Source organism: Mus musculus, chromosome 18 (genome assembly GCF_000001635.26).
Source record: "Mus musculus strain C57BL/6J chromosome 18, GRCm38.p6 C57BL/6J".
In the NCBI taxonomy this organism is placed as follows: Eukaryota; Metazoa; Chordata; class Mammalia; order Rodentia; family Muridae; genus Mus; species Mus musculus.
This window is the reverse complement of record NC_000084.6, coordinates 32,527,816-32,552,908: the sequence shown is the minus strand read 5'-3', so window position 1 is coordinate 32,552,908 and position 25,093 is coordinate 32,527,816. Positions and strand designations below refer to the sequence as shown.

General features: G+C 46.9%; 1 protein-coding gene across 2 annotated transcripts in view, besides 1 other annotated feature; it reads left to right on the top strand.

The window, feature by feature from the left end:
* Gypc (glycophorin C) overlaps positions 1-24,589 on the top strand; it is a 31,715-nt gene extending 7,126 nt beyond the window's left edge. Inside the window, exons 2-3 of one of the 2 annotated variants that reach the window (NM_001048207.1) lie at positions 20,125-20,175; positions 22,708-24,589. In NM_001048207.1, coding sequence (NP_001041672.1) covers positions 20,125-20,175; positions 22,708-22,904 — 248 coding nt within the window. In that variant the 3' untranslated portion in view covers positions 22,905-24,589. The remainder of the gene's footprint in view (positions 1-20,124; positions 20,176-22,707) is intronic. The other variant, NM_001347610.1, reaches the window with a different exon arrangement.
* Positions 9,668-10,965: an enhancer, noted in NCBI's record as "VISTA enhancer mm291". NCBI's record gives its function as "enhancer in: heart[6/7]" and the evidence as "EXISTENCE:transgenic organism evidence [ECO:0001131][PMID:17130149]".
* Positions 24,590-25,093: the final 504 nt, after the last annotated feature.

The window sequence follows — 25,093 nt, the reverse complement described above, 5'->3', positions numbered from 1 at the left end:
TTAGCTCCACCTCTTAGCCAGCCCTCTAGTGTTCAGGGTGTCTCCCAGCCTGTACACAGTAAAGGCTCGGCCTGCTCCTGACCTCAGGCCCTTTACCCTCCAGCACCTTCTCAACCAGCATTTCTTTTTCCTCTGTGCTGTGCTCAGAGCAGTCCACAGCTGGGGCCAAGGCTTTGGCTTCTTTCTGTCAAGAAGCAGGCCTCTTCCTCTTCCTCCTCCTCCCTCTTCCCCTGCTGCCTCCTCTTCTTCCTACTTCTTCCCTTTCTTCCTCCTTCTCCTTTTAGGAGTAACTCTTTTTCCTCTTCCTGAAGAATGCCTCCTTTTCTTTCTCTTCTCTTCCTCCTCCTCCCTTTCCTGAGGAATCGCACCCTCCCCTTCCTACTTCCCCCATCCCTCTCCCTTCTCTCCCCTCTCCTCCTCTTGCTGCCCATACAGCAGGCTCCTGAGAGGCCTTGAGGGGAGCCAGGCCGCTGCTTTATAGGATCCTGCCCCTGGGGGGCGGGGTGTGATATTCTTCAAATGGCACTCCTTCCTCCCATTTCTGAAGAACCTCTCATTTTAGGAAAAATGAATCTCAGGGATGCCTGAAAGTTCCCTTTTTCCCTTGTCAGTTTCACAGTCTCTCTCTTCTGTGTCTCTCTTGGCACTTGCCCCTCCTCCTCTCCCCGTGATGGGCTGCATGACTCAAAGCAGAGAGGAGACACCGCCTGTGTGCAGCACAAGTTATCTCATTCACCCCTGAGCAGCCCCAGGGGAGGTATTTTTATCTCCCTTTTGGGAGACTTTGCAGACAGCCCTGCCTGTCCTCTCCTTCTCCTTTCCTGTCTCCTCACCTACTTCACGGAGAGTGTGCATGAGGGGTTTGGCCAGGCCTGCCCACCCCAGGACACAGGAATTAGAGTTCACAGTACTGATAAAGGACCACAAAACCAGAAGGAAGAAAACGTCCTTTAAGACAAGCAGTGCACTTGTCTTTACAGCTATCAAGTATAACACTTGCCAGCAAGAAGGTATCCCAAGAGCAAAGAATTATGTCTCAGTGTTAGGCACCGGTGGTCCAAAGGCCTGGCTACCATCCCACACCTAGCTACCTGTCTGTCTTTCTTTCTGTCTGTCTCTCGCTTGGTGTCTCTGTCTGCCTGCCTGTATACCTACCTCTTTCTCTTTATTCTCTTGTAAAGATTTTGGTTGTTATTGTTGAATGGAGAGGGGCCATGCTACAGCATACAAGCAGAGGTCAGGGGACAACATTTGGAGGTCGGGGGACCATTCTCAAGAATCAGTTCTGTCCTTCTACATTGAGGCATGGGGATCTCTTATTTCTGCTGTGCTGTGTATTCCTGGCTGGCTTGTTCACAGGCCTCCGGGCCAGCGGCCACTCTGCCTCCTCTTTCCCTGTAAGCGTATTTAAATTACAGGCATGATCCACCACATCCGTCTTTTGGTGGGTTCTGCTGACTTAACCTTTCTTCATCAGGCTAATACTACAAGCACTTTTACCCACAAAGCCATCTCACGAGCCCTTCTTTGGCTTGTTAAACCATGAAATTGGGTTACTCTTTATTTAAAAGTTTGAGACATGTGGCTCATTATTCCAGAAACAGTAATATTGATCTAAGAATGGCAGGTCAGTAGGTAGAAGATGGTGTGTAAGAGGATGTTCTTTAGGGTAGGCAGTGGCTCGAAAATACTTAGGAGACACACAAGCAACAACTAGAGATGGTTAAGAAGGAGGTAGGCAGAAAGAACTAGCAGGGCATCCTGATGGAGAGTCTAGGGCAGTGGTTCTCAGCCTTCCTAATGCTGTGATCCTATATACAGTTAGTCATGTTGTGGTGACCCCAACCACAAAATAATTTCATCACTACTTTATAACTGTATTTTTCGCTACTGTTGTGAATCATGATGTAAATATCTGATATGTAGGATATCTGATATGTGACCCCCCGAGAGGTCCTGACCTCTAGGGTTTACACTGATCACTTGTATTTGGTGTGTAGTCTAGTGTGTTAGTTCCTATCCTGTTGCTATGATCATTCCTGACAAAAAGCCACTTAAGAAAGGAAGAATTTATGTTGGCTCACAGTTCAAGGTGATTCAATCTGTCATGGTTGAGAAGGCATGGAGGCAGAAGTAGACTAGTCACATTGTTACTCTAGTCTGGAAGCAGAGCACAAACAGAAAGTGGGGAGAAGCTATAACCCTCAAAGCAGTCCTTCAGTGACCTAGTTCTTTCAAGGGTCCACAGCCTTCTAAAACAGCAACAGTGAGGCATCAAGAGTTTTCGAATGCATAAGCCTATGGGGAATGTTCACATTTTAATCACCACAATCAGAGATGGGCAAAGCAGAAAGCCAGGGCCTTAGCCAGGCATCCAAAGGAAGGCAGGGAGTGGCACATGGCAAAGGGCCACACCGTCCAACTCAGGGACACACATGCAACCTTCCATCCAACCACAATGCCCTCTATGTAGACGCTATTAATTCCAGGCTATAACAGTGGCACTAGGGGTTCAAAGGCCATCTCCTTCACCTCCTAACCCCTACCCCCCACCCCCAAGAATCATCAGCTTTCCAGCCTTAGTGCCAGTTGTGTCTCCTCTTCCCCAGGACTTGGTCAGCTGCCAGGCTGGGGCCTTCTGCTTGACCCCAGTAAGACCCAAGGTCATTCCCACATCCCTAGAAGGAAAGGCCTTTATTTCTCCCTCATCTTTTTTCCTTTCTTTGGGTGAGTGTGTGGCCTACTTGTGTTTATGACTTCATGTGTTGGGGCATGTGTGTATACTCATGTGCACGTGGAGGCCAGAGGTCAGTTTTCTGTTCTCTTCTGTCATTTCACACTTTACTTTTTGAGACAGTTTCTCATTGAACTTAGATTCAGTGGTTTGGCTAGACTAGCTTGCTGTGATCCCTGGAGATCCCTATATGATGCATCCAGCACTTGGATCATACATGTGCACCACAACTGGCTTTTTATGTGGATCCTCGAGACCATTCCCAGACCTCATGTTTGAGAGCAAGCACATCACCAGCCCAGCTACCTCCTGAGACTTTTCCTTTTCATGTCCCTGTGAGCTTGTACATGTAAGGAACATGCTGGACCCAATGCCTTCTTTTGCCTCTTTTAAATTTTAAGACAAGGTGTCAGCAAGCCATCCAGGCAGGACTTGAACTTGAGACTCTTCTGTCTCAACCCACCAGGTAGCTGAGACAAGAGGCCTGGACTACCAGTCACAGTACAAAATGCCTCAAACCTTCGACCTACCCCTGGTGCCTGCATTGCCTCACCCACACTGGTTTGCCCATCTGTGACAGCGGCTGTTAATGCTATCTGTGGACAGATATATGATGGCAGTTTGTAGTTGTGTGGGTCCTATCCGTGAGTCCACCCCCAGTTCCCCAAAGGGGAAGTAGTGGGCAGATGCCTGCTAGAGTTGCTGTCAGGAGAAAATAATGCCCGCTGTGAGTTCAGGGAATACCTCCACCCCAGAGCTGCTATGTGCAATGTTCCGTATAGGTATGAATGTGTGTGAGAGCATGCTGCATAAGTCACAGGACAGTCTTGGGTACCAGTCCTCACTGTCTACTTTGTTAGAGTTAAGCTCCCTTGGTTTTCATCACAGTGTATGCCAGGCTGGCTGTTCCCAAGCTTCCAAGGATTCTTCTATCTCTACCTTTCCTCTCACTGTAGGAGCACCGAGATTACAGACATGTAAAACCACACCTGGTTTTATGTGTATGCTGGGAATTCAAACTCAGCAAGCACTTTACTTACGAAAGCATCTCCCAGACAGTGAGCAGTGGCTTTAACCCAGCGAGTCCTGCCTGAGTGAGAACTGTAGGAGACATAGGGGCACATGAATACTGTTGACTGGAACCTGGTTAGGAAGTCAAGACCTAAGAACACGAGAACCAAGTAGGCCTGCATCACATAGGAACACCTGGCACAGCCTCACCTACTTCAGACGCATCTAACAGAGCTGGAATCCTTGCCACGTGTCACTGCAATTTCAAAAGAAATGGCTTCCTACTTGAGGCCCCCACCCTAAGTCACACTCACGAAAATGACGGTATTACCTCAAATCTCCATTGCAATTATTTTAAATTTTAGTTAATATTCTAGCACCAATGGTAACAAGTCTAAAAAAAAAAAAAAAAAAACCAAAGACAGTGTCCACATGAGCCAGTGCAGTAGGAAGTGAGAGGCTGAGGCGCACACAACCTTGGGACCCTTGTGATGTCTATCGTGCAACAGATGTGTGGCCCAGTGGCTCTCAGAGCCAGAGCGGTCAGCCCCTGTTTGCTGTGCTCTCCCTGCAGATGCCATGGCTTGGATCTCAACAGAGCCGTCTAGATAACTGATTTCCACCATGTGAAGTTGTAAAAGGTTCTCATCGTGGTTCATTGTTCACCTCTGTCCAGACCGCAATGTGTCATTTTGCCAATTAATCACAGGAAGAAAACTATTTTTTCTTTGTTTGTTTCTGATTTGGGTTTTTTTTTTTCCAAGACAGGGTTTCTCTGTGTAGCCCAAATTGTCCTGGAACTTGATTTGTGCACTAAGCCAGCCTTGAATTCAGAGTTCTTCTGCCTGCCTCTGCTTCCTTAGTGCTGGGATAAAAGGTCCCCCCACCACAGGCTGGCCTATAAAGAAAATTCTTAACCTAGCCTCAGCAATGCCAGGTTGATACCATAAAGAAAATTTGGAAATTGTGGGGCTGGTGAGATTGCTCAGTGGTTAAGAGAGCAATGAGGATCTGAGTTCAGACTCCAAGACCCACATCAAGCGGCCCTTAATGGCCTATAACTCCAGCTCCAGAAGGTCTGAAGCCTTCTTCAGACTTCTGCAGGTACCTGCACACACATGAGCACATCCTCACACACACACACACACACACATTAATTCAATAATATTCTTATTTTTTTAAAAATAAAGGAAACTTGGAAAGTTGGAAGAGAAGCTGGATAGGAAATTCTAGGATGGAAGCGGTTTATCCACAGATGTTGGTGGACACCTGGGCGTGATCATACGCAGAGTTATGGAGAGCTGGTCATGGCTCTCCAGTCTGAGAAATGAAGATAATTAGGATGCCTACACACAGAGCATCAGGTACAAGTCGTGACTGGAGTACAGTGTGCCCAATTTGTTGCACAGACACAGCTTTGGGATCAAACTGCCTAGTCTTCCTAGTGGCTGAGTTAATATCTGAACAGGCGCATGGATATTTAAAGAACAGCTCTAAGAAGTGCGTATTCAACCTGGCCTCAACCAGCTCTATAGCTAATGCTTAGTTATACTGAACTTCTACTTAACACGATATAGTTTTACCTAGCTGAATCAAAGCGGTGTGCCTAGGCTGGGGTTATAGATTACTAGGGAAGGCACTTGCTATGCAACCAGAAGACGTTTAATCCTTAGAAAAGCATGGTATGGTGGTACAGCTTTGTAATCATTGTGCAGGGGACTTCAAGACTAGTGGTTCTATGGAGCTTGCTAGCCAGCTAGCCTTACATTCTTTAGATCAGAGCCCCAGGCCACGGGTATCCTGTCTCAGATAACAAAATAAACAACACTAAGAAACAGCATCCAATCTAGCCCGAAAACATACCCTAACATATGCACACAACTACACACATGTGCATGTACACACATAAACACACACACACATCACCTTATATTTGAAGAAGGAAACTATCTGTGATTCTATGTTAGTTGAGGGCATAACTTGGAGAATGAGTTAAGTCAGGCTGAATTGGAATGACACCAAATAGAAAAGTAGGGGTTTAGCTGGGCGTGGTTGCGCATGCCTTTAATCCCAGCACTCGGGAGGCAGAAGCAGGTGGATTTCTGAGTTCGAGGCCAGCCTGGTCTACAAAGTGAGCTCCAGGACAGCCAGGGCTATACAGAGAAACCCTGTCTCGAAAAAGAGAAAGAAAAAAAGAAAAAGAAAAAACGAAGAAAAGAAGAGGAGAGGAGAGGAGAGGAGAGGAGAGGAGAGGAGAGGAGAGGAGAGGAGAGGAGAGGAGAGGAGAGGAGAGGAGAGAAGAGAAGAGAAGAGAAGAGAAGAGAAAAGAAAAGAAAAGAAAAGAAAAGAAAAGAAAAGAAAAGAAAAGAAAAGAAAAGTAGGGGTTGGTGTGCAAAGTCCTTGCACTGTGCAGAAACGGCCTGGCTTTCAGAAGAAGCAAGGCAATGCCCATCTTCCTGTTCATTGGGTGGGTTGGTTATGTGATGCCCTATGATGGAGCACAGGACCTCCCTGTGAAGGGGGCAGGTATGGTCTGAACTCAGCACAATTCCCCAAATGGTCCCTCCATAACACCAGCCCTCACATGTGCAGGAAATGAGGAGTTTTAGGAAAAAAAAGAGTTTTCATTCACAAGATTGAAAGAATGTTCCTCCACATATGCTAAGTATGTTTGTTCCTGCCAGGCTTTGGCAGTTACCCTTGGGTCGTTTCCTACGTGAGAATCCCAGATCCTTTCCAGCCAGCTCAAAACAATCTATTTTTAAACATTCTAGTGAAACGATACTTGTTGTCCACAGAGAAAACAGACAATGCTGAGGGAAGGGAGGTGCATCATTGAGGATGCCACGGTCAAAGGCAGGTGCGGCTGATGCTGATCTTAAGACATGCAGATGCCCCGAGAGCCCCCGTGTCCAGCTCATGAGCACCACAGAGCCTTCGTATCAGAATGTGATTGCCTTGGAGCTGGCTAATGTTCTTCATTCCCTTTGTATCCAGGCTGGTGCTTCCTTGCCCACTTCTGCTCTTTCCCCTCTGTATACAGCAGGCTACTTAGCATTAAGCCACTGCCTGGTTTCTTCGGTTTTGTTTTCTTTGTTTGTTTGTTATTATTTTTTAAATGTAAGTGTGTGGGCAGATTGGTGTGCCTGTTCCCGTGTGAGGGTGCATGTGCACATGCATGTATAGACCAGAAAACAATCTTGGATTTCACTGGCTCTCTCCATGACCTGGCACTCACCAATTAGTTGGCTGGCTGACTGTCCAAAGAGCCCTGGGATTCTGTCCACCCACACCCCCTTTTTTTGCTCTGAGATTACAAGCATGTGCTCCCATTTTTGCGTGGCTCCTAGGGTTAACCTCAGGTCCTGGTGTATGCAAGGTAAGCTGAGACACCTGAGACATCCTCCTAGCCCTGCTGCATGTTTGTGTAAAGTGTTCTTAGAACACAGCTGCACTGTTTCGCCATGATGGCTAAGCTGTTGTCACAGACTGACCTAGCCTAAACTGTTTATTCTCCAGCTCTGTAAGAAAAAAAAAATTGGCAATTCCTCGCTTAAACAGACAGAGGGATAGAACTTCCAAATCCAGACCCCAACCTAGCCCCGTACAGCTGTCTAAAGAGACCAGCTTCAGGGCCAGTATCTATGGGAAAGAGCTCTGCAGCTAAGGTCAAGGTACAAGCAGCAGCATAAAGCTGCCCGGGCCACATCTGGCTAACTAACTTGTCCCCCAAAGCACAATGGTGCCCATCCCTGATCTCCACTGCCCGGGTTGCCAGCCAAGGGCCTTCTTACAGGTGATCCTGACCATCCCACCACCCCCTGTGCAAAACTGGCACCCTAGGCTCTGCCATTGACTTTCAGAGAAGTCTCGGCTCACCTGAGCAGGTTCAGGAGGAAATATGGAGCAGGCATAGGGAGTGTCAGGCAGGCTTCCCCTGACCCAAAAGCTGGGGCTCCACCATCACTCTCCCATGTTCATAAAATGGTATGTAGCACCCCAATATGGGCAAACTTTCCACATGGGATGTGCCAGACCAGTCTTATTTCAGGTGTCCTACTGAAGGTATGCCCACTTGGAAAACAAACAGTCCTCAGACTTGGAAATTGAGACTCTGGAGTTAAGTGTACCTATATCTGCCACGTATAAAATGATGTCTCCCAAGCCCAGGCAGGATTCTCCCTGACCCTGAACTGGACTTGTCAGTTGTGCCTGTGACACAGTGTGACAAATGCCACAAGGAGTTTTCCGTGTGTGGAGACAGGAGAGCTGTCGGAATTCTAACTCCCAAGGGTAAAGTGGAGTGAAGCTTTGGGGCTGCAGAAGGAGTGGGGACTGGCCATTGGTGGTTACGTAGTCATTGGTAGTCCCTGCATGTGTCATGGAATGTGATCTACAAGTACCACCCTGACCCACACACCGGAGGTGTTCTTGTACATCTGAAGTGTGTGTGTAGGTGTGTGCACCTGTGCATTCTGTAGGCTAGAAAGAGTGGCAGTGTTCAATCACTCTCTGCCTTAATTCCTTTGAGGCAGGGTCTGTCCCCAAGCCTGGAGCTACATTGGAGAGCAGCCATGTAAGTGAGGATACAGTTACAGAAACAACCAGGCTTTGCTCTTCACATGGGTCCTAGGATACAACCTCTGGTCTTCATACTTGTATAGTAAGCACTCTTACGCTGATCAATCTCCACGGCTCCTGGTTGGATGGTTGTAAAGTCACACAAGGGATGGTGAGATGACTGAAATGCACTTACCATAAAGTAAAGCTTGAAAACGGGAGTTCAATCCCTGAGACCCACGTGGTAGTGGAAAAGGACCAACTCTCACAATTTTTCTTCTGATTTATACACACACACACATGCACACATACTCGAAAATTTTAGAGTCACCTAAGAGCAGTAGACTGCCACAAGTGGGTTACATGCAGAGAGATGGCTTAAGGATAAAAAGGCAGGTAATCTATTCAGGTTTTCCCTCAGTTTCCCTTTTTGTCTCTTCAACCAGTACCAGTAACCCTATGGCCAAGAAATTACTCGTTGAACACCTGCTGTGTGCCAGGCTCCAAAGATGTGACAATGAGAATGAGCAGCACTCATCCTCAAGAAGAGCTGATGTTCTAGTGAGAGTGACAGTGACAGACACACAGAGACACACAGAGAGTGGACAGACACACAGACACACACAGAGAGTGGACAGACACACAGAGGAAGGCTAAATCCATCGGATAGTGCTAAGGGTTAGGGAGAGCATTCAATCCAAAGAGATGAGGAAGGTAGAGGAGAGGAGGGATGTGTGTGTGTGTGTGTGTGTGTGTGTGTGTGTGTGTGTGTGTACACATGTGTACACATGTTCATATAGATGAAGATTCAAGTGTGGGAGTATGCATCCATGCATATGCACACACTTGTGGAGGTCTTGGGTAACCTCAGTTGTCATTCTTCAGGCACCATCCAACTTAGGTTAAGGTTTGGTCTCTCACCAGTCTGAGTCTCCCTGCCTGACCAGGGAGCTCTCCGGTTTTCTCCCCAAACACTGAGATTACAGACACACCACCATACGTTTCTTTAAAGGGAGTTCAGAGGATCCGACTTGGATTCTCATGCTTGGAAGGCAGGCTCTCTACCAACTGAGCCATCTTCCCAGCTCAAGAGAGTGCCATTTTATAGGATACAGCCAGGGGATATGGGCAGGTGATGTTTGAGAAAGATCTGGGAGAAACAAAAGAGAACTGGGCGTGTGAGAGGCACAGCGTGCCCTCTGTACAGCTCGGCACACCTCACAGCACAGCAGCAGGGCAGTGAGACACCGGATCAAAGGCTCAACCCAAACGTGTGAGCCACATAAGCCCTTTCGTCTTCATGACTGTGGTAGGGATGAAAGGCTGACTTCTGCGGGTACTCATAAACTTGGTACCACGTGGGAGAAGCAGAGAGTAACTGTGACGGGTCCACAAGCAGTAATGAGAAGCAGACGAGACAAGTAGGTCACTCATGGTGAGGTCACAGTCTGTGTCATCTTTCCCTTGGATCACAGTGTACTTTAGGTGACTTCATATCAAGGGGCAAATAACTTCATGGTAAGCACTACGTATATATCCTCATTGAACATATTTGTGCATGCATGTCCACACACACATACACACACACACACACACACACACACACACACACACACACACACAGGTTAAGGAGACCCAGATGGCTCCACCACCTGCAGGGCTTGGCCTCTTGGGTAGCGTGTCCAGCCTGGGCTTTGTTTCAGATCCCAAGCAGCTCTGAACCCTACTTACTTCTTGAGTAGGGATGCCCATGGCATCTTGTCGCTTTATCACGAAAGGGTATGAAATGATCTATAGCTTCATGAGAAGTGGGATGGATCATGCATGTCAGCCAGGGACAGAGGGTAACTGAAGGGAGAGACAGCTACCACGGGTGTGTATGAGTGTGAGAGCTTATATTTCTTCAGAGAGCCTTTTCCCTCCCTCCATATGCTGATAGGCGTGGCCCCTCCACCCAGGTCTGCCTCTGATAAGCCTGAAACAGTAGCTGAGCCTCTTATCAGGTAGTTGCAGAGGGTTATAGGGACTCTACACTGCACAGTTGGTGCTGATAAAGTGGGCCTGAGCCAGACACTCAGCAGCTGCTCTCTTGGACCTGTCCCTAGAGCCTCGGTTCTCAGAAATAGGAGACTGAGACCCAGGAAATCTCATTCATTTCCTGCACCCCACAGCAGGTCAAGCTGATAATAGCCTTGCTGCAGAGCATGCTTAGGGACATATAAGACTTTGCTAGGAGCCTTGGAGCAAAGCTACTGAGGGGCCCTTGGGAGCCAACATGGCATTATAGATGGAGACCCTTTGGGATTATGGGGTTATAAAGTGTGAAATGTCATATGTTTTTGTGAGGTTGGCACTGCTGTCCCTGTTTTAATGCCAAGACATTGAGATTCCTTCAGAGATGTCAAGATATTTCACTTAAGGTATAGTCAGATTAGAAGCCATGTTGGCTGGCCCCTCCCCCCTCCTAGAGGGCCAGTTAGACTTTTCATTGAACCTTCATATGTGTGTGCATGCACACACACACACACACACACACACACACACACACACACCCTGCTTGACAGCATCATACATTAACTACCTTTAAATTCCACATTAACTTCCAAGTTTCTCTGACTTTGCCCCTCTAGGGTTTTCAGATGAACATCTGTGGGTTCCACAGACAGTATTTGGGGTGTACTAAAGCACTCTTGTTTATTTTTAAATGATGCTTATCAGGAATCTTGTCGTTTTAGAAGGTAATCGTAATAGAATGGGACCTAGACAGTGCTGTTTTATTTTATTTTTATTGTGGTGGTGCCAGGGATAGAATTCAGAACCTCGCACTTGCCAAACACATGCTCTGCCACTAAGCTATACACTCAGCCTAGCGTAGCTGTTTTTGGAAGAGTTCTAGGTGACGTGTGTGGAGCCAGAGTTGAGAGCCAGGACTGAGAGGCTCTGTGTGTGTGTCCTCCATGGATGGCAGGCCAGGTCACCAGGGCAGGGGAGCGGCCCCAGTACTGCAAAGCTAGTCTCTGGGCAGTGTTCCTTATTCCTCTTTTCAGTTCAGATCAGGGATGCCTCCCACAACACTCAGCAATATCTTTTTTTCTATATTTGGTGCTAGGGAAGGAGCCCAGAACCTCAGATATGTTTAGCCAAAACTCTCACTTTCTTATACTCCCATATATAATAATGTATTTTATGTAAATTTGAAAATGTGTGATACACCTTTATTTTTAATAGTTGGAGTGATATTGTGATTTAATATAGAATTTACAGAAATATAGAATAAGTTATTCATAACCCTCTTGTGTCTCCCTACTCTTGGACAGTCCCTTCATTAACTTTTAACCACAGTCCTGCTGCAACCTCTGACCTTTTCCTTCCTGTGACCTTGGCCTCACCAAGTTCGTCCCAAGGGTTGAAATCAGGTTGTCAGCCTTGGTGGTAATACCTTTATCTACTAAGTCATCTTGTTTGACCCTGAAAATATTCTTCCTAGTTTTAGTTGCCCCTTCTCCAGGATTTATAAAGAATATCTTGGTCTTAGGGTTTCTATTGCTGTGAAAAGACACCATAGCCGTTGCAAATCTCATAAAAGAAAACACTTAATTGGAGCTGGCTTACAGGCTCAGAGGTTTGCTGTGATGGTCAGAAGCATGGCAGCACACAGGCAGATGTGGTGCTGGAGAGGTAGCTGAGAGTTCCACATCTGGATTGGCTGGCAGGAAGGAAAGAGAGAACACTGGGCCTGAGTTAAGCATTGAAACCTCAAAGCCCACCCCCAGTGAGACACTTGCTCCAACAAGGCCACACCCCCTAATGCCACTCCCTAAGCTCTCAATATGAGTCTATGGGGGCCAGTCTTATTTAAACCATTACACCCTCTTTCTAGACCCTCTCTCCCATGGCATTTACTCTGCTCACACGAAAGGACTCAGCTCTCATACCCTTGTCTTTAGGATCTTTTCTTGTCCATCACACAGCCAGGTAGACAACGGACAAAAACTTATTAATAGCACTGAACATGATAGTGACAGTGGACTAAGTAATAAGACAAGGAAAGGGGGAGGAAAATGGGTCCATGATACTTATGGCCTTGGCCACTCGTATGCTCTTGTTCTTCTCTTCCAAAGTTTCATCTTTTAAAATCCCAAAATCAAACTCAAAAGGAATAAATTGAAACATATAAAATATAAAACTATATTTGATCCCATGTGAAGGCATCCATACGTCAAAAGAATGCAAGAAAGTGAAATCTGTCCTTTTTTTAGATCGTCTCCTGGGTAAGAAATTTTTACTCTAGACTGAACAATGGACCCAATCCTGTTACTGCCTTTTCTAGGGTTTAACCCATTTTTATTCTGTTATTTGGTTTGGTGAAACAAAATCTCCTCACCTTTAATAAAGAAATAATTGCAGCAGCCTGCTGGGAGATCACATTTCAATGACTCTTCTTCCAAGGCAAATGTGGCAGGACTCAAACTGCTTTTGAACAGCACAGACCCTGCTAAGTGGTGAGGGGTGTGGCATTGGTCATTGCAGCAGGAAGCTGTATCAGTCTGCCCACCTACCAGGGTTCAGACTTCAACCACACTTCCTACAGTTGAAGAAACCAGCAGGAATCCCGTGGATTCCTGACTTGAAACTGAGTCTATGTGTGTTGGATTTCCTCTGATTAGTCTATGATATTTATCACTTTCTATCAAAGAAACAATTTACATGGCAGCTGGCTTGTGTTATGGGGCTTCAGCTGACAAGAGGAAGGATTATATATGCATTTGTGGCTTCTTTGCTTTAAAAACATAAATTAACGTGGACAGATGTGAATCACAAGACCTGGAAGGGAATGGGGAAGATGGAGCAGGAGCTTGCCAAGACAGATTGAGAAGTTCATAGAACATTCTAACAGCTAGGGAAATGGTGGGAGCAGGGCATAAAGGAATCATGGGGCAGGATAGGTGGAGAGAAACGGCCTATCCTGCTGGGCAGTGGTGGCGCACGCCTTTAATCCCAGCACTCAGGAGGCAGAGGCAGGCGGATTTCTGAGTTCGAGACCAGCCTGGTCTACAGAGTGAGTTCTAGGACAGCCAGGGCTACACAGAGAAACCCTGTCTCGAAAAAACAAAAGAAGAAAAAAAGAAAAAGAAACAGACTATCCTCCCATAAGCACAGTCAAAGACATGACAGGGGTGGGACAGGGCTGGCAGCTTCCTGATTCCATCCCAGATGCAAAGAGGAAATGAACTGGTGACTCCCATGAGTCCTTTTTCCTGTCCTGATACATAGCAGGCAGGATTTGGAGGAGTGAAAAAGGGCAAATAGCACACAGGACCCCTCAGGAAACCCAAATGGCTCAGATGATAAGTTCACACTGGCCCTGAGTCTTCTGCCGTCTCATCCCCCAGAGCACAGGTTCAGGCTTCTGGTTTCTGAGGCCCTGTGTGTAGGTGTGTGTGTGTGTGTGTGTGTCTGTGTGTGTGTGTGTGTGTGTGTGCATGCTTATGACCACATATGCACACAGAGAATAAGAAGAGATCTCACATAGGAGTCATCCAGGATACTCTCATGTCTTTCTCTACATACTAGAGCCCTTGTAGCTGGGATGGATGGGGAATCAAGACTCCTGCCAAATCTCTGGTAACAAATTCCAAGCTCCCTGTGACGCCCACTGAGGAGACCTCTCAGAGAACTGTGAAGTGGCTTTTTGAAATGGTTGTGTTATTTTATTTGCATATTGTTGTCTCTACCCCTACCCAGCCAGTGTATTCCTAATATTTAAATCTAAATGCACTCTGTCTTCTGCCATACCCTTTTCAAATGTAAGTCTAGCATTCGAGTCAAACTGTAGTGTTGCCCAGAGAAGCCAAAGCAATAGAGAGCACTGGGGTTCTACACAAAGAACATTCACCTTGAAAGTTTGCCTCTACAATACCCTAAGTTTTCTCCCAGAGTCTTTTAAGAAAGTTAAGTTCAACGTAGGAAACAGTTATCTGAGGAATTTACATCCAGCTTGTGGAGAGCTAAGCAGTTTGCTGGGTCAGGAACAGTGTCTATGACTCCCACCTGGTCCTTATCAGTATGGCTTCCTGCAGGCCTGGCCACAGCCCTCAAAGAGAGTTTCTCCTCTGCATATCCGTACCCATCCTGTAGCCCTGAAGCTCTCTCAGAGTCTCCCAGGATCAAGAGGGAAGGACGCTGCAGGCAGAGCAGGAAGGACACCCACTTCCTGCTCCCCTGCCCTTCCTTCCCTCCAGACGCTTGGCTACCCTTCCTTCCCTCTGGGATGCTTGGCTAGTGGACTTTCCTCTTTGGGGCCACATTGTAGTCTGAAGCCTCAGAGCCCTTGGCTCCGTTTTGCTCGCCTTGCCTGTTGGAGCTCTGTTGTCTGCCTTGGGTTGTGGAAACTCAGCCTCTAATCATGATGTTATCCAAGGACAGGGAGGTAACTGTTAGCAAAGGGGAGCTGGAAGACCTGAGTCTGATCCCCAGAGCCCATGTAGAAAGCCCAGCAGGTTCAGTTTGTGGCACTTGCAACTCTAGCACTGGGAGGTAGAGACAGGAGGATCCCTGAGACTCACATACCAGTCAGGCTAGCTAATTGGAAAGCCCTAGGTTTTAGTGAGAGACCCTGTCTCAAGAGTCAAGGTGGACATTGTCCTGAGGAATAAAGCCAGAGAGTGGCCTCTAGCCTATGACCCACCCACGTGCATGCCCACCCACAGAACCACTCACACACACACACACACACACACACACACACACACACACACAAGAGACTAATCCAAGGGAAAGCTTCAAAACTCCTTTCAACCTCTTCCTACCCAGCTGACCTGCTTGTTACGAGCATAGGATCTGCTGCTGCCCAGGAAGGAAAGAACTCCCTCCCATCCATGTGCAGGCAAATGAGCCCCCTAGAGTTAGTGTGGCTAACTAAAACATCATTATTTATACATGTAATCTGACCAAGGCCATTGAGTCACATCATTAGTTACCTAATCATACTGAAAACGCAACTGTAGTAAATTAATTGAGTGCTTTAGAGACCTGGCACACATGAACATGCAAGAGTCAGTTGGGCAGCAAGGACTTAAACATCTGTGCACTGTGACTTGGGGACGCAGGGGCTGCTGGTCTGTACTAGAGTCACACGTATGAGGGTGTTCAAAGCACATATGGGCACACATGCATGAAGAAGACATAACCCTCAGCCACTGTCCATGAGGTCCATGCCAGGACCTTAATAAATGACGGCCATCTGTGTAAGTAGGAGCATGGTTGTACCTCTGTGGGCTCCCTGTTTAGAGAACCTCAGTATGTACTAAGAAGTTGTGTAAGAAGTTATACTTAGAGGACCTTACAAAGCACTTACTGTAAAGTGCGTGCTCCTGAATGGTATGTGCTGTGGATGCAAGAGGATGGTTTGAAGAGTCATCCTTGAGAAAGCACATTTTAAGACAGGGTTTTACTGGCCTGGCACCTTGCAGGTAGACTAGGCTGGCTGGGCGGTGAACTCCAGGAATTCCCATGCTAGAGTTACAGGTGTGTGTCTGACTTTTTTTTTTTTTAACATAGATTCTGGTGCTTAAACTCAACTACGTCACCTGCTCTGCTGCTACAAAGGGTTTTATATAAACGAGTCAATTCGTAAGCTTTGGTTTGTGGCCAACCAAGAGTGTCTTACCCTTATTAAATATTTGTGTATTCGTTACTCTTACATCTCTGTGACAAAATGCCATGGCAGCTCTAATAAGGCAGGCTCTGCCCAGCCTCAATAACCCAATTAAAGAGGCAAGTTAACGGTAAGAGAAGGAAAAGGCTGTTTTGTGAATCACAGGGGCCCAGTGATTCCTTCCCTCACATAACCATCTTCCTCTGGTGGTACTGACATGATATGCAGATTTAAATTCATTGCAAGAGGTATGCATAGCTAAATAGTCCTGGGGCAGGTGGGTCGTATCCATCACTGACCTATCATTGTGAGAGACAGACAGACAGACAGACAGACAGACAGACAGACAAGGTCTTGTATGGACTTTTGAAACTTCAAAGTCCACACCCAGTGATACACCTCCACAAGGCCACACTCCTAATAATTCCCAAACAGTTCTACTCTCTGGTGACTAAGCATTCAGATATATGAGCCTACGGGGGCCATTCTAGCTCAAATCAACATATCATCTTAACCCAAGTCATGACATTTTTAGCAATGATGATGTCTTAGTTAGGGTTTTATTGCTGTGAAAAGACACCATGACCAGAGTAACTATTATAAAAGACAACATTCAATAGGAACAGGCTTGTAGTCTCAGAGGTTCAGTCCATTAGTATTGTGTGCAGGCAGCGTTAGTGCAGGAGGAGCTGAGAGTTCTACATCTTGATCTGAAAACAGCCAGATGGAGACTGTCTTCCACAGGCAGGCAGCCAGGAGGAGTATCTGATTCCACACTGGGTGGAGCTTGAACATAGGAGAACTCAAAGCCCACTTCCACAGTGACACACTTTCTCCAACAAAGCCACACCTACTCAACAAGGCCATACCTCCTAATAGTGCCTTTGCTATGGGCTAAGCATTCAAACACATGAGTCTATGGGGGCCACACCTATTCAAACCACCACAGACAATAACAAATATCCAAATGATTTGACGTATGCCAGGCACTGTACTTGATCCTTAGCACATATTAACAGTAATCCTACATGGTTGAGCAACCATCTTTAATGTGGAAAAAAAACATAAATACATCACTCCCCAAAGACAGTCTGAGTCTGAGTTGCCACACACTCACCAGACTGCTGTGTGTGAGGTAAGTGTGCTGACCTTGAAGGGATGTGGACTGGACAGGTGAAGGCTCTGTCAGTGCCTCATAGCATCCTGAGTATCTTCTCTCTCCATAAGTGCCTGGATGGGGATGTAACAGGTGTGTTCAGGTCTTCCTGAGCTACATCTACCTCTGAAGAAGCTCAGGGCTGTGAGGCCACAGCTGAGGGGGATCAACAATCCCCCTCTTGGCTCCTCATAACATCTGGGTATCTCTGTCTCCATTGGCATTTGGCTAGTGAAGAGCTCTTCCTTCAGACCAGCATTTCCCCACCCTATCACCCCAGCTGCCCTTAAAGTAATTGGCAGTGATAATTTTTCCTTTAATTGCTTTTGCTGTAATCAGCAGTGGTTGTAGTTCCTTCACATGTGCATTCAGCTGAGGGTTTGTTTAGCCTCCAGAGAACAAGGCGAAAACACTGTGGTCTCATAAGCCATTGATCAGAGGGATACATGCATTTCAGAGCCAGCACCAGCGTCCTCTCCCATACCCCAGCAACAGGTATGGGGACAGGCAGAGGAACAGGCAAGTGACAAGTTCTCATCCTCAGTTGTGCTAGGTTTTCAGCGACATTAGCTGGCTCCAAAAAAGAAAGGAGACACTAACCAAGAGTCATGCCAGAGGGAGGTGTGTTGAGGTTTCGTATTTATTAGATAAAAGATTGTGGGGGCCTTCCAGTCTATTTACCTTGCCACCTTCTGCCAAAGGTATAATGCTTAGCATCTGAACTGGGCTGTACGCTCTGTAGATGCACAGTCATAAGCTCAGTGGTCCTCAGATCAAGGCTCCAACACCCGCAGTGGCTAGGACTATATGAGGAATAGGGATTCTCAGATCACGTGGGGACCTGGCAAAGTCAGTGAAGTGCTTGCCTTGAAAGATGAGGACCCTCTGTTTGTTCCTCCGGAATCCATGTTTAAAAACAGTCACGTATGGTACCACATGGTTGTAACCTTAGCACCAGGGAAGCAGAGATGGGAGGATCAGAGAATCCCTAAGGTTCACTAACGAGCCAGCCTAGCCTAATCAGCTAGTTCCAGGTTAATGAGAGACCCTGCTTCAGAAAGCAAAGTGGGTGGGTGACAGTGCTTAGGTTGTCCTCTGTGTTCTCTCTCTCTCTCTCTCTCTCTCTCTCTCTCTCTCTCTCTCTCTCACACACACACACACACACACACAACTGCAAGTTCTCAGCTCCCATCATTGACTACCTCCAGTCTTGGGGTTTCCCTGGTCCCAGGGGATGCTGACACATGCATACTCTTCAGTTTGAGAGTGAGAAGGTAAGAAGTGTCCATCTCGCCTCATTATTACCTGCTGGTCCTGATTCCCTATGCCTGCTTTGTACTGCCCCCGGGTATGATCTTACCACAAGAAAGGTTAGAAGGATGAAATTCCAAGCCTGTGTAATTCCCTCCCTCCATAGGGCTGACATCTTGTGCTCCATATGATGAAAGCAGCGATCTCTTCCTTTACCATTTATAAGCCAACAAACGCTCCTGGTGAAACAGAGAGGGACAGACAGGACAGTGACAATTCCACACTGCCACCCTTGACAGCCTGAGGAGAGCCCTTAGAGTTTTCCAGTTCTGGATTAATTAATTCAAACCAGAATTCAGTGTTGGCACTGAAAAGAATTTCAAGAGTAGCTGGGACAACGAAGAAGAGATTTCATTAAGATATTTTAATATAGACTTAAACATAGAGGTCAGGAGAAAAGAGGAGAATTAAAGGAGGAAAAATACATGCCAAGAGCCTGACTGTGGGGCTTCTCAAGGATGCACAGAAGGTAAGACAATTCCCAAGTCTCTCAAATCTCTCAAGGGAGAGTCGCAGTGAGCTATTGTAGCATTAGCTCTTTGTTTCAGTCAGGGTTCTCTAAATGGATGAATGTGTGTATTAAAGGAGGGCTTATTAGATTGCCTCATAGGATGTGGTCCAGGTAGTCTCAGAAGTTAACATCTCCCACTGGAAAGGCTGAGAAGCCTGTAGTTGCTCAATCCACAGGACTGGATGTCTTAGCAGTTCCAATCTGGCACTGCAGTGCTGGAGGGTTCCTGTAGAGTTGTTGGTCTTTAGTCTATGTTGGAATCCCAAAGAAGTCGGTTCTAATATGGGTGAAGGATGCTGCAGCAACAGAATTCTAGAGTGATAGCCCATTCCTTTTCTTATATCCCCAAGACATGCCCTGCATTCCTTATTAACTCTCATTGTTTATTATTATTATTATTATTATTATTATTATTATTATTATTATTTTACTGAGTTTTATTTACTTATTTTGTGTTTTACTTATTTAATGGGGGGGGGGGCAGTGTGGGGGTGCACATGTGTACCTGTCTGCACATCACTGCATATATCTTGGGGCACATGTGGAGGCCAGAGGACAGCTTCAGGAGTCAGTTTGCTTCTTCCACTGTGTGGGTCCCAGAACTCCTTCATGGCTTCCAGTACCTACATCTTAGATGGTGAACTCATGAGGCTGTAACATAGAGTCTATTGTGCCCTGTGTACTCTAGTATCTCCAAAGACCACTTGTACCTGAGAGAAGCCAGAGGAGAATAATGGCTGCAATCAGTTGAGAGTCCTAAGATTTCTGTTTCCTCCTCCTATTAGAGGATATCAAAAGCTCCATTGCCATTATAATAAACATAGCTACCTCTGTATTTTTTGGCTGAGTTGCCATGGATACCTAGCCAAACAGTCTCCACTCCAAGATGGTGATTATATTATACCTGGAGGGAAATGTCCACACTACAACCAGAATCTGCAAGGTGTGGGCATGGACTTCGGTGATGCAATTCAGTGGGGAGCTGACATAGTTGAGGAGTGCCCTGGGATTCATAGGGTGTTCTCAATCTGGTTGCCTTCCAGAAGAGGTCAATGTTCCCTGTGCTTTTCTCTACACAAGCAAATCACCAGGCTGCTTGCAAGTGATCAGGGGATGCTTACAGGCCAAGGTGCTTCTGACTGTGGTCTTCCTTCCTCACCGTGGGTTTTTGCTTTTATCCACAGAGCCTAACCCAGGGAAGTCCTACGGCATTATGGAGATTGCCATCATTGCAGGTGAGCTGGCTGGCAGTGCCTTTCTAGCAGCCAAGAAAGATCCCAGCCAGAACTGGCTTGAGCATCTGGGTGGAACGAGAGCTGGCCGTGGCTGCTTCCCTCCTGTTCTAGTTTGCCACCTATTGCTGGGATAGACACTTTGACCAATGGCAACCTGAGGCGTACAGAGTTTATGTAACTGATCTCTCCATGTCGCAGCCCATCATTGAAGGAAGCCATGGGAAGAGCTAGAGCCCAGAGAAGGGCAGGAACCATGGATGAAGGCTGCTGACCAGCATATTTCTGCTAACTTGCTCAGCTGTGGTTCTTATACAGCCCAGGCCCACCTGCCATGGGATGGAACCACCCACAGTGTTAACCGAAGTCAGGAAAACGCCCCAGAGACATGTCCACAGGCTAATGTGGTTAAGGCAGTTCCTCACTTGAGATTCCTCCTCCTAGGTGCATATAGATTTATGCCAAAGTAACAAAAATTATGTGTCCGCCCCAGAGGGAGCTTTGAGGATGTAGGAGGTGTCTCATACAGTGCCTGATAGGAGTAGGGACAAAAGGGTGAATTACATGTTAAAGGACACCCTTTCTCTGGACCTTAGATCCCCAGAGACTCAGGCTGGACAATGAGTTATCTGTGTTATCAATTTAAAAAAAATGATAAAAGAAAAGATTAGTAGAAAAGAAAATTGAGACAAAGTCCTCTACAGAAGGGCTCTGCAGGGGTGGAGTTTGAAGCACCATGGCTCCCGGCAGTCAGGGTGAGGTCCTAAGGTGGGGAAGCATGAAGAGAGAGGTGCCCTGTACAGCACGATGTGGATTCGGAAGGGAGAGATCCTTTAGTCGCAGAAAGCAAAGGCAGTTTCTGACTCTTACAGTTCGGGATGGTGGCAGGGGTGGGGGAGGGGGGGGGAGGGATGAGTTCCACAACATGTGACCTGGCCTATGTGCTGAGAGTCACAACACAGGAAGGCGGTAGATTAAAAGCAGGGTTATAACCCAAGGTTGTCAGAGTTCTGGATCCCAGCTAGGCTTGCCCCCAGATGCAAAGGGTCGGGGAGACTCAATTGAGTGTGAGAATTGCAGGGTCCCAGTCACCTCCAGGGCTGGATTTGAGAGAGACTGCAGGGCAGTTGCTTGATTTTTATGAGCAAGAGAGCAGCAGCTAACAGGTCTGGGACCTAACTCTGTAAGTGTGAGGCACAAGTAGATAAGCTAACCCAGGTTTCTAGGATTTCACATCTCCCTCATCTCTTAGGCAAGCTAGTCCCTGCCCTGGCTCACACCTCCATCCTAAAGGCTGGACCCTGGGTAGGTGGCTTCCTACTTGTGGCTCGAGAGCAACCAAGCTTGGGTGGTGTCTTGCGCTGCTCCCTTCTTTCCGATCCAGTCTTCTCACTTGCTGATGCATAGCTCAGGGATCATCTTCAGCTAAAAATAGAGAAGCAACAGGAAACCATCACAGGCACCTGTTGATTTCATGTCGCTGACCATTTTCTCGTTCATGTAGGTCCTGAGTCGTCCTTTTTCTCAAGGAGTTTTAACAGCTCCTGTCACCGTTGTAGCAAGCTTAGGAAATTGTTCCATACAATTGAGACATGGGAGCTACATTCCCCAGCATTATTTCTGCAGTAACCCTGTAGGTTGATTCTACAGCTGCAAACCTAGTGACCAAATTTTAAACACCTCCCATAGGTCTATTGCCCCTGAACCTTGTAAATTTCCCTTTCCAGACTCTAAGTAATCTAACCCCCCGCCCCCCGTCCCACCTTCTGCTCTGTCTCTCTGGTTCCTGGAACCTAGCACATCCTTGATAATACCCTGGGCACATCATCCACTGAATGACATAGTCCACCTCTTCCTGGAGAACTAGGAAATCCTCACCCCACAAGAATGAGTGGTGCAGCTGGTAGGGATGGCTCTCAAAAAAGGACCTCCCCCACCCCATCACACCATACCCAGTCTTTCCCCCCTATGAACTCTATGGGAAGGGTAACTGATATATATGTCTTCAGTACTGACCATTTGGCACTAATCAACAAGTTAGTTGGTCTTCTTTTCCTTGGGGAAGGCCTCCTCTCCCATTCCCAGCTTCCCTCCGTTGCCTATAGTTCTTTACATAGGTTGAGGCCTCATGGGATGTTTCAGGCAAGCTTGGCAAGTTTATTGGTGTCAGCCTTGTTCAGCTCACATTTGGGCAGCCATTGGGTGAATTTTTATGTTGATTGATGGTCTCTGGCTATGTGAGCCTTTGTATACTGGGCATGTCCTTTCCCACGATGCATCTTATTTTAATCATATACATGCTCAATCATGCACAGACGTAAGCTAGTAAATAGAGATTATTTTTCCTCCAGTGAAGATTGTGGGCAGTAGTTCCACAGACCCAAATATCCCTGTACTATATTGCTGATTGGTCATGGCTATCTGATCTTGCCAAAGAGTAATCTGCTCCAAGATGGGCATGATGCTATTCCCAGAGGAAAGAGTCATGCTGCAACACTACCCCAGACTGACCTGCATCCTCTCTCCCTCTTGCAGCTGTGATCACTGCTGTGGCCTTGGTCCTGGTCTGCCTCCTCTTTCTCATGCTTCGCTACCTGTACAGGCACAAGGGTACCTACCACACCAATGAGGCCAAAGGCACAGAGTTTGCAGAGAGTGCTGATGCAGCCCTGCAAAGTGACCCTGCCCTCCAGGATGCTGGGGACACCAGCAAGAAGGAATACTTTATCTGAGGGGTAGCAGACTTGACATCCCTGCAAGATGCTTCTGGCTGCAGGAGAGAAAGTACCCCCGCTGTGTGCCACCATTATCAGCACCAGGAAGCCCCCAAGGGCACCCCAAGACTCTTACTGCAGAACACTGGGTGCCTGCCAGGAAACCGATACAGATGGGAGGAGTCAAGGCCCAGAGCACTCTTCCAGGGACTCAGTGGCCACCCAGTGGCATTGGCTTCGCAAGGAAGAGAGAACATCTGGATACCCAGGTCTCCCTGGGCAATGCAGGTATCATCTCACCAGCATGGAAGTCCTCCTCAGTGTGCATGAGGTGGTCTGGACCTGGGAGTGGGACGTATAGAAGTGGGACATCTAGAAGCTGCCTGGAGATGATGGCATCAAGTGTCAGTCATTGACATTTGGGAAGACCAGCAAATGCCAGAGCTAAAAAGCTTCTTCATCCATCTCCCATGCAGCTCAAGACGATTACAAATAAGTTTGAAATGTGACTGAGCCCGTTCTATATCAAACGGCACTACTCTAAGTGTCTGGGAAATGTAAATGCCACCCATTGCTGGCTTTTCTCTGGTAGAACACTGTGTCTGTGTGCAGCCTGCAAGGATTGTCTAGCTCTGTCCAAAGAAGAGGGGGAAGGGTGACCTTTCCCCTCGCCAGTCCCAGCTACAGGAAACAAATGGAAAGAGGATACACAGTAACCAGGCCACTGGCTGAAGCACTGATTTCTTGATAAACAATTTTAAAAAGAGAGTTGTGCTCAACAACCATGAGTGAACTCGGTCATGCCAGAGTCCCAGTGCAAATGCCTCTGTGTTAGAAGAGACTGAAGATCCCCAGACCTGGGTTTGGCTCCCGGCTCCTCTTTATTGGTCTTAGGACCTTCAGCCATGTGTTTGACCTCTCCAGCTTTAACGTTGGCCTTTCTCAAGTGGAAATGATGCTGAGTTGCCTTACCTCTGGCTCCTGACTCCCAGCATTGTGGGCAGGGACAGAAGCATCAGATGCTAGCCATTCGCTGCCTTACAGCGTCACTAACACACTGGATGCGTGGCTTGCCTGCCTGTGTTGGCCAATAGAATTCATCTTTGCACCACCTCTAAAAGCCCCCTGAGAAGTCACTAATTTAGATTTAATAACAGGGAGGAAATGAATGAATTAGCCAACCCCTTGCAGGTAAGATTGCCAGCGGCTCTGCAGTTTCTCTAAGGCCAGCATTGCTGTATTGAAAGACCGCCCCTCAGGAGCCCCCTCAGCTGTGCTATCTCCACCTAGCAGCCAGCAAAAAAGGAGCCTGAGACACTAATGAGGATGCAAGCTTGGTCAAGTATGGCCACCAGCCAAAGGAGCTATGATTCCTCCGAATGTTGTAGGGAAGAGAAGCAGTGATTCAGTTATAACAAGGGCCAGACGACCCCAGAATGGAGGATGTCTGTGTCCTCATCTGTGAAGTAAAAGGCTGGCCATAGTTGACACCCATTAATCTAGAGAGACCTTATCTGAAACCCTAGCGGATGCTTGAAACCCAAGGCAGTATTAAACCCCCTTGTATTCGGCTTTTCTGCACATACTTATGTTGAGATTTAATTTATAAATTAGGCACAGTAAGAAATTAACTGCAGTAACTAACAGCACAATGGTATAACTAGAACTATAAAGCTGTAATAAAAGATTCTTGAGACCATGAATTGTTTAGGTTTGGAAGTTTTCATTTAATATTCTCAGATGACAGCTGGCTATGAGTAATTACAACTTCAGAAAGCACCTATAGATGGGCCCGCTACTATATCTGCCCACACTGGAGATGACACTACACAACTACAGTAGCTTAGGAAATAATTAACTGTAGAAAAAAACAAACAAAAGGTGTAGCCATGTGTCTATCAGGGAGCTGAGAAAATACCATAATTAAGCAGAGTTGAATTCAACTGAGGTATCTCAGTCACTACAAGGCCAGGTAGACTGGATCCTGAAGTGGGTAGCTGGGAAATGTTACAATTTCAACCGGGCTTGGCCAGAGATCCACCATATCATCACAGAATATTTGTGGATTTTCTTCATATTTATGGAGGGGAGAGTGCTGTTGCACACATGTGTCCTCCAGAGGATATCTTGAGGAACTTGGTTCTCACCTATGATGTGGGGCCTGGGAACCTGTCTAGGAAACACTAAAGGCCTTCTAATTTCATTCT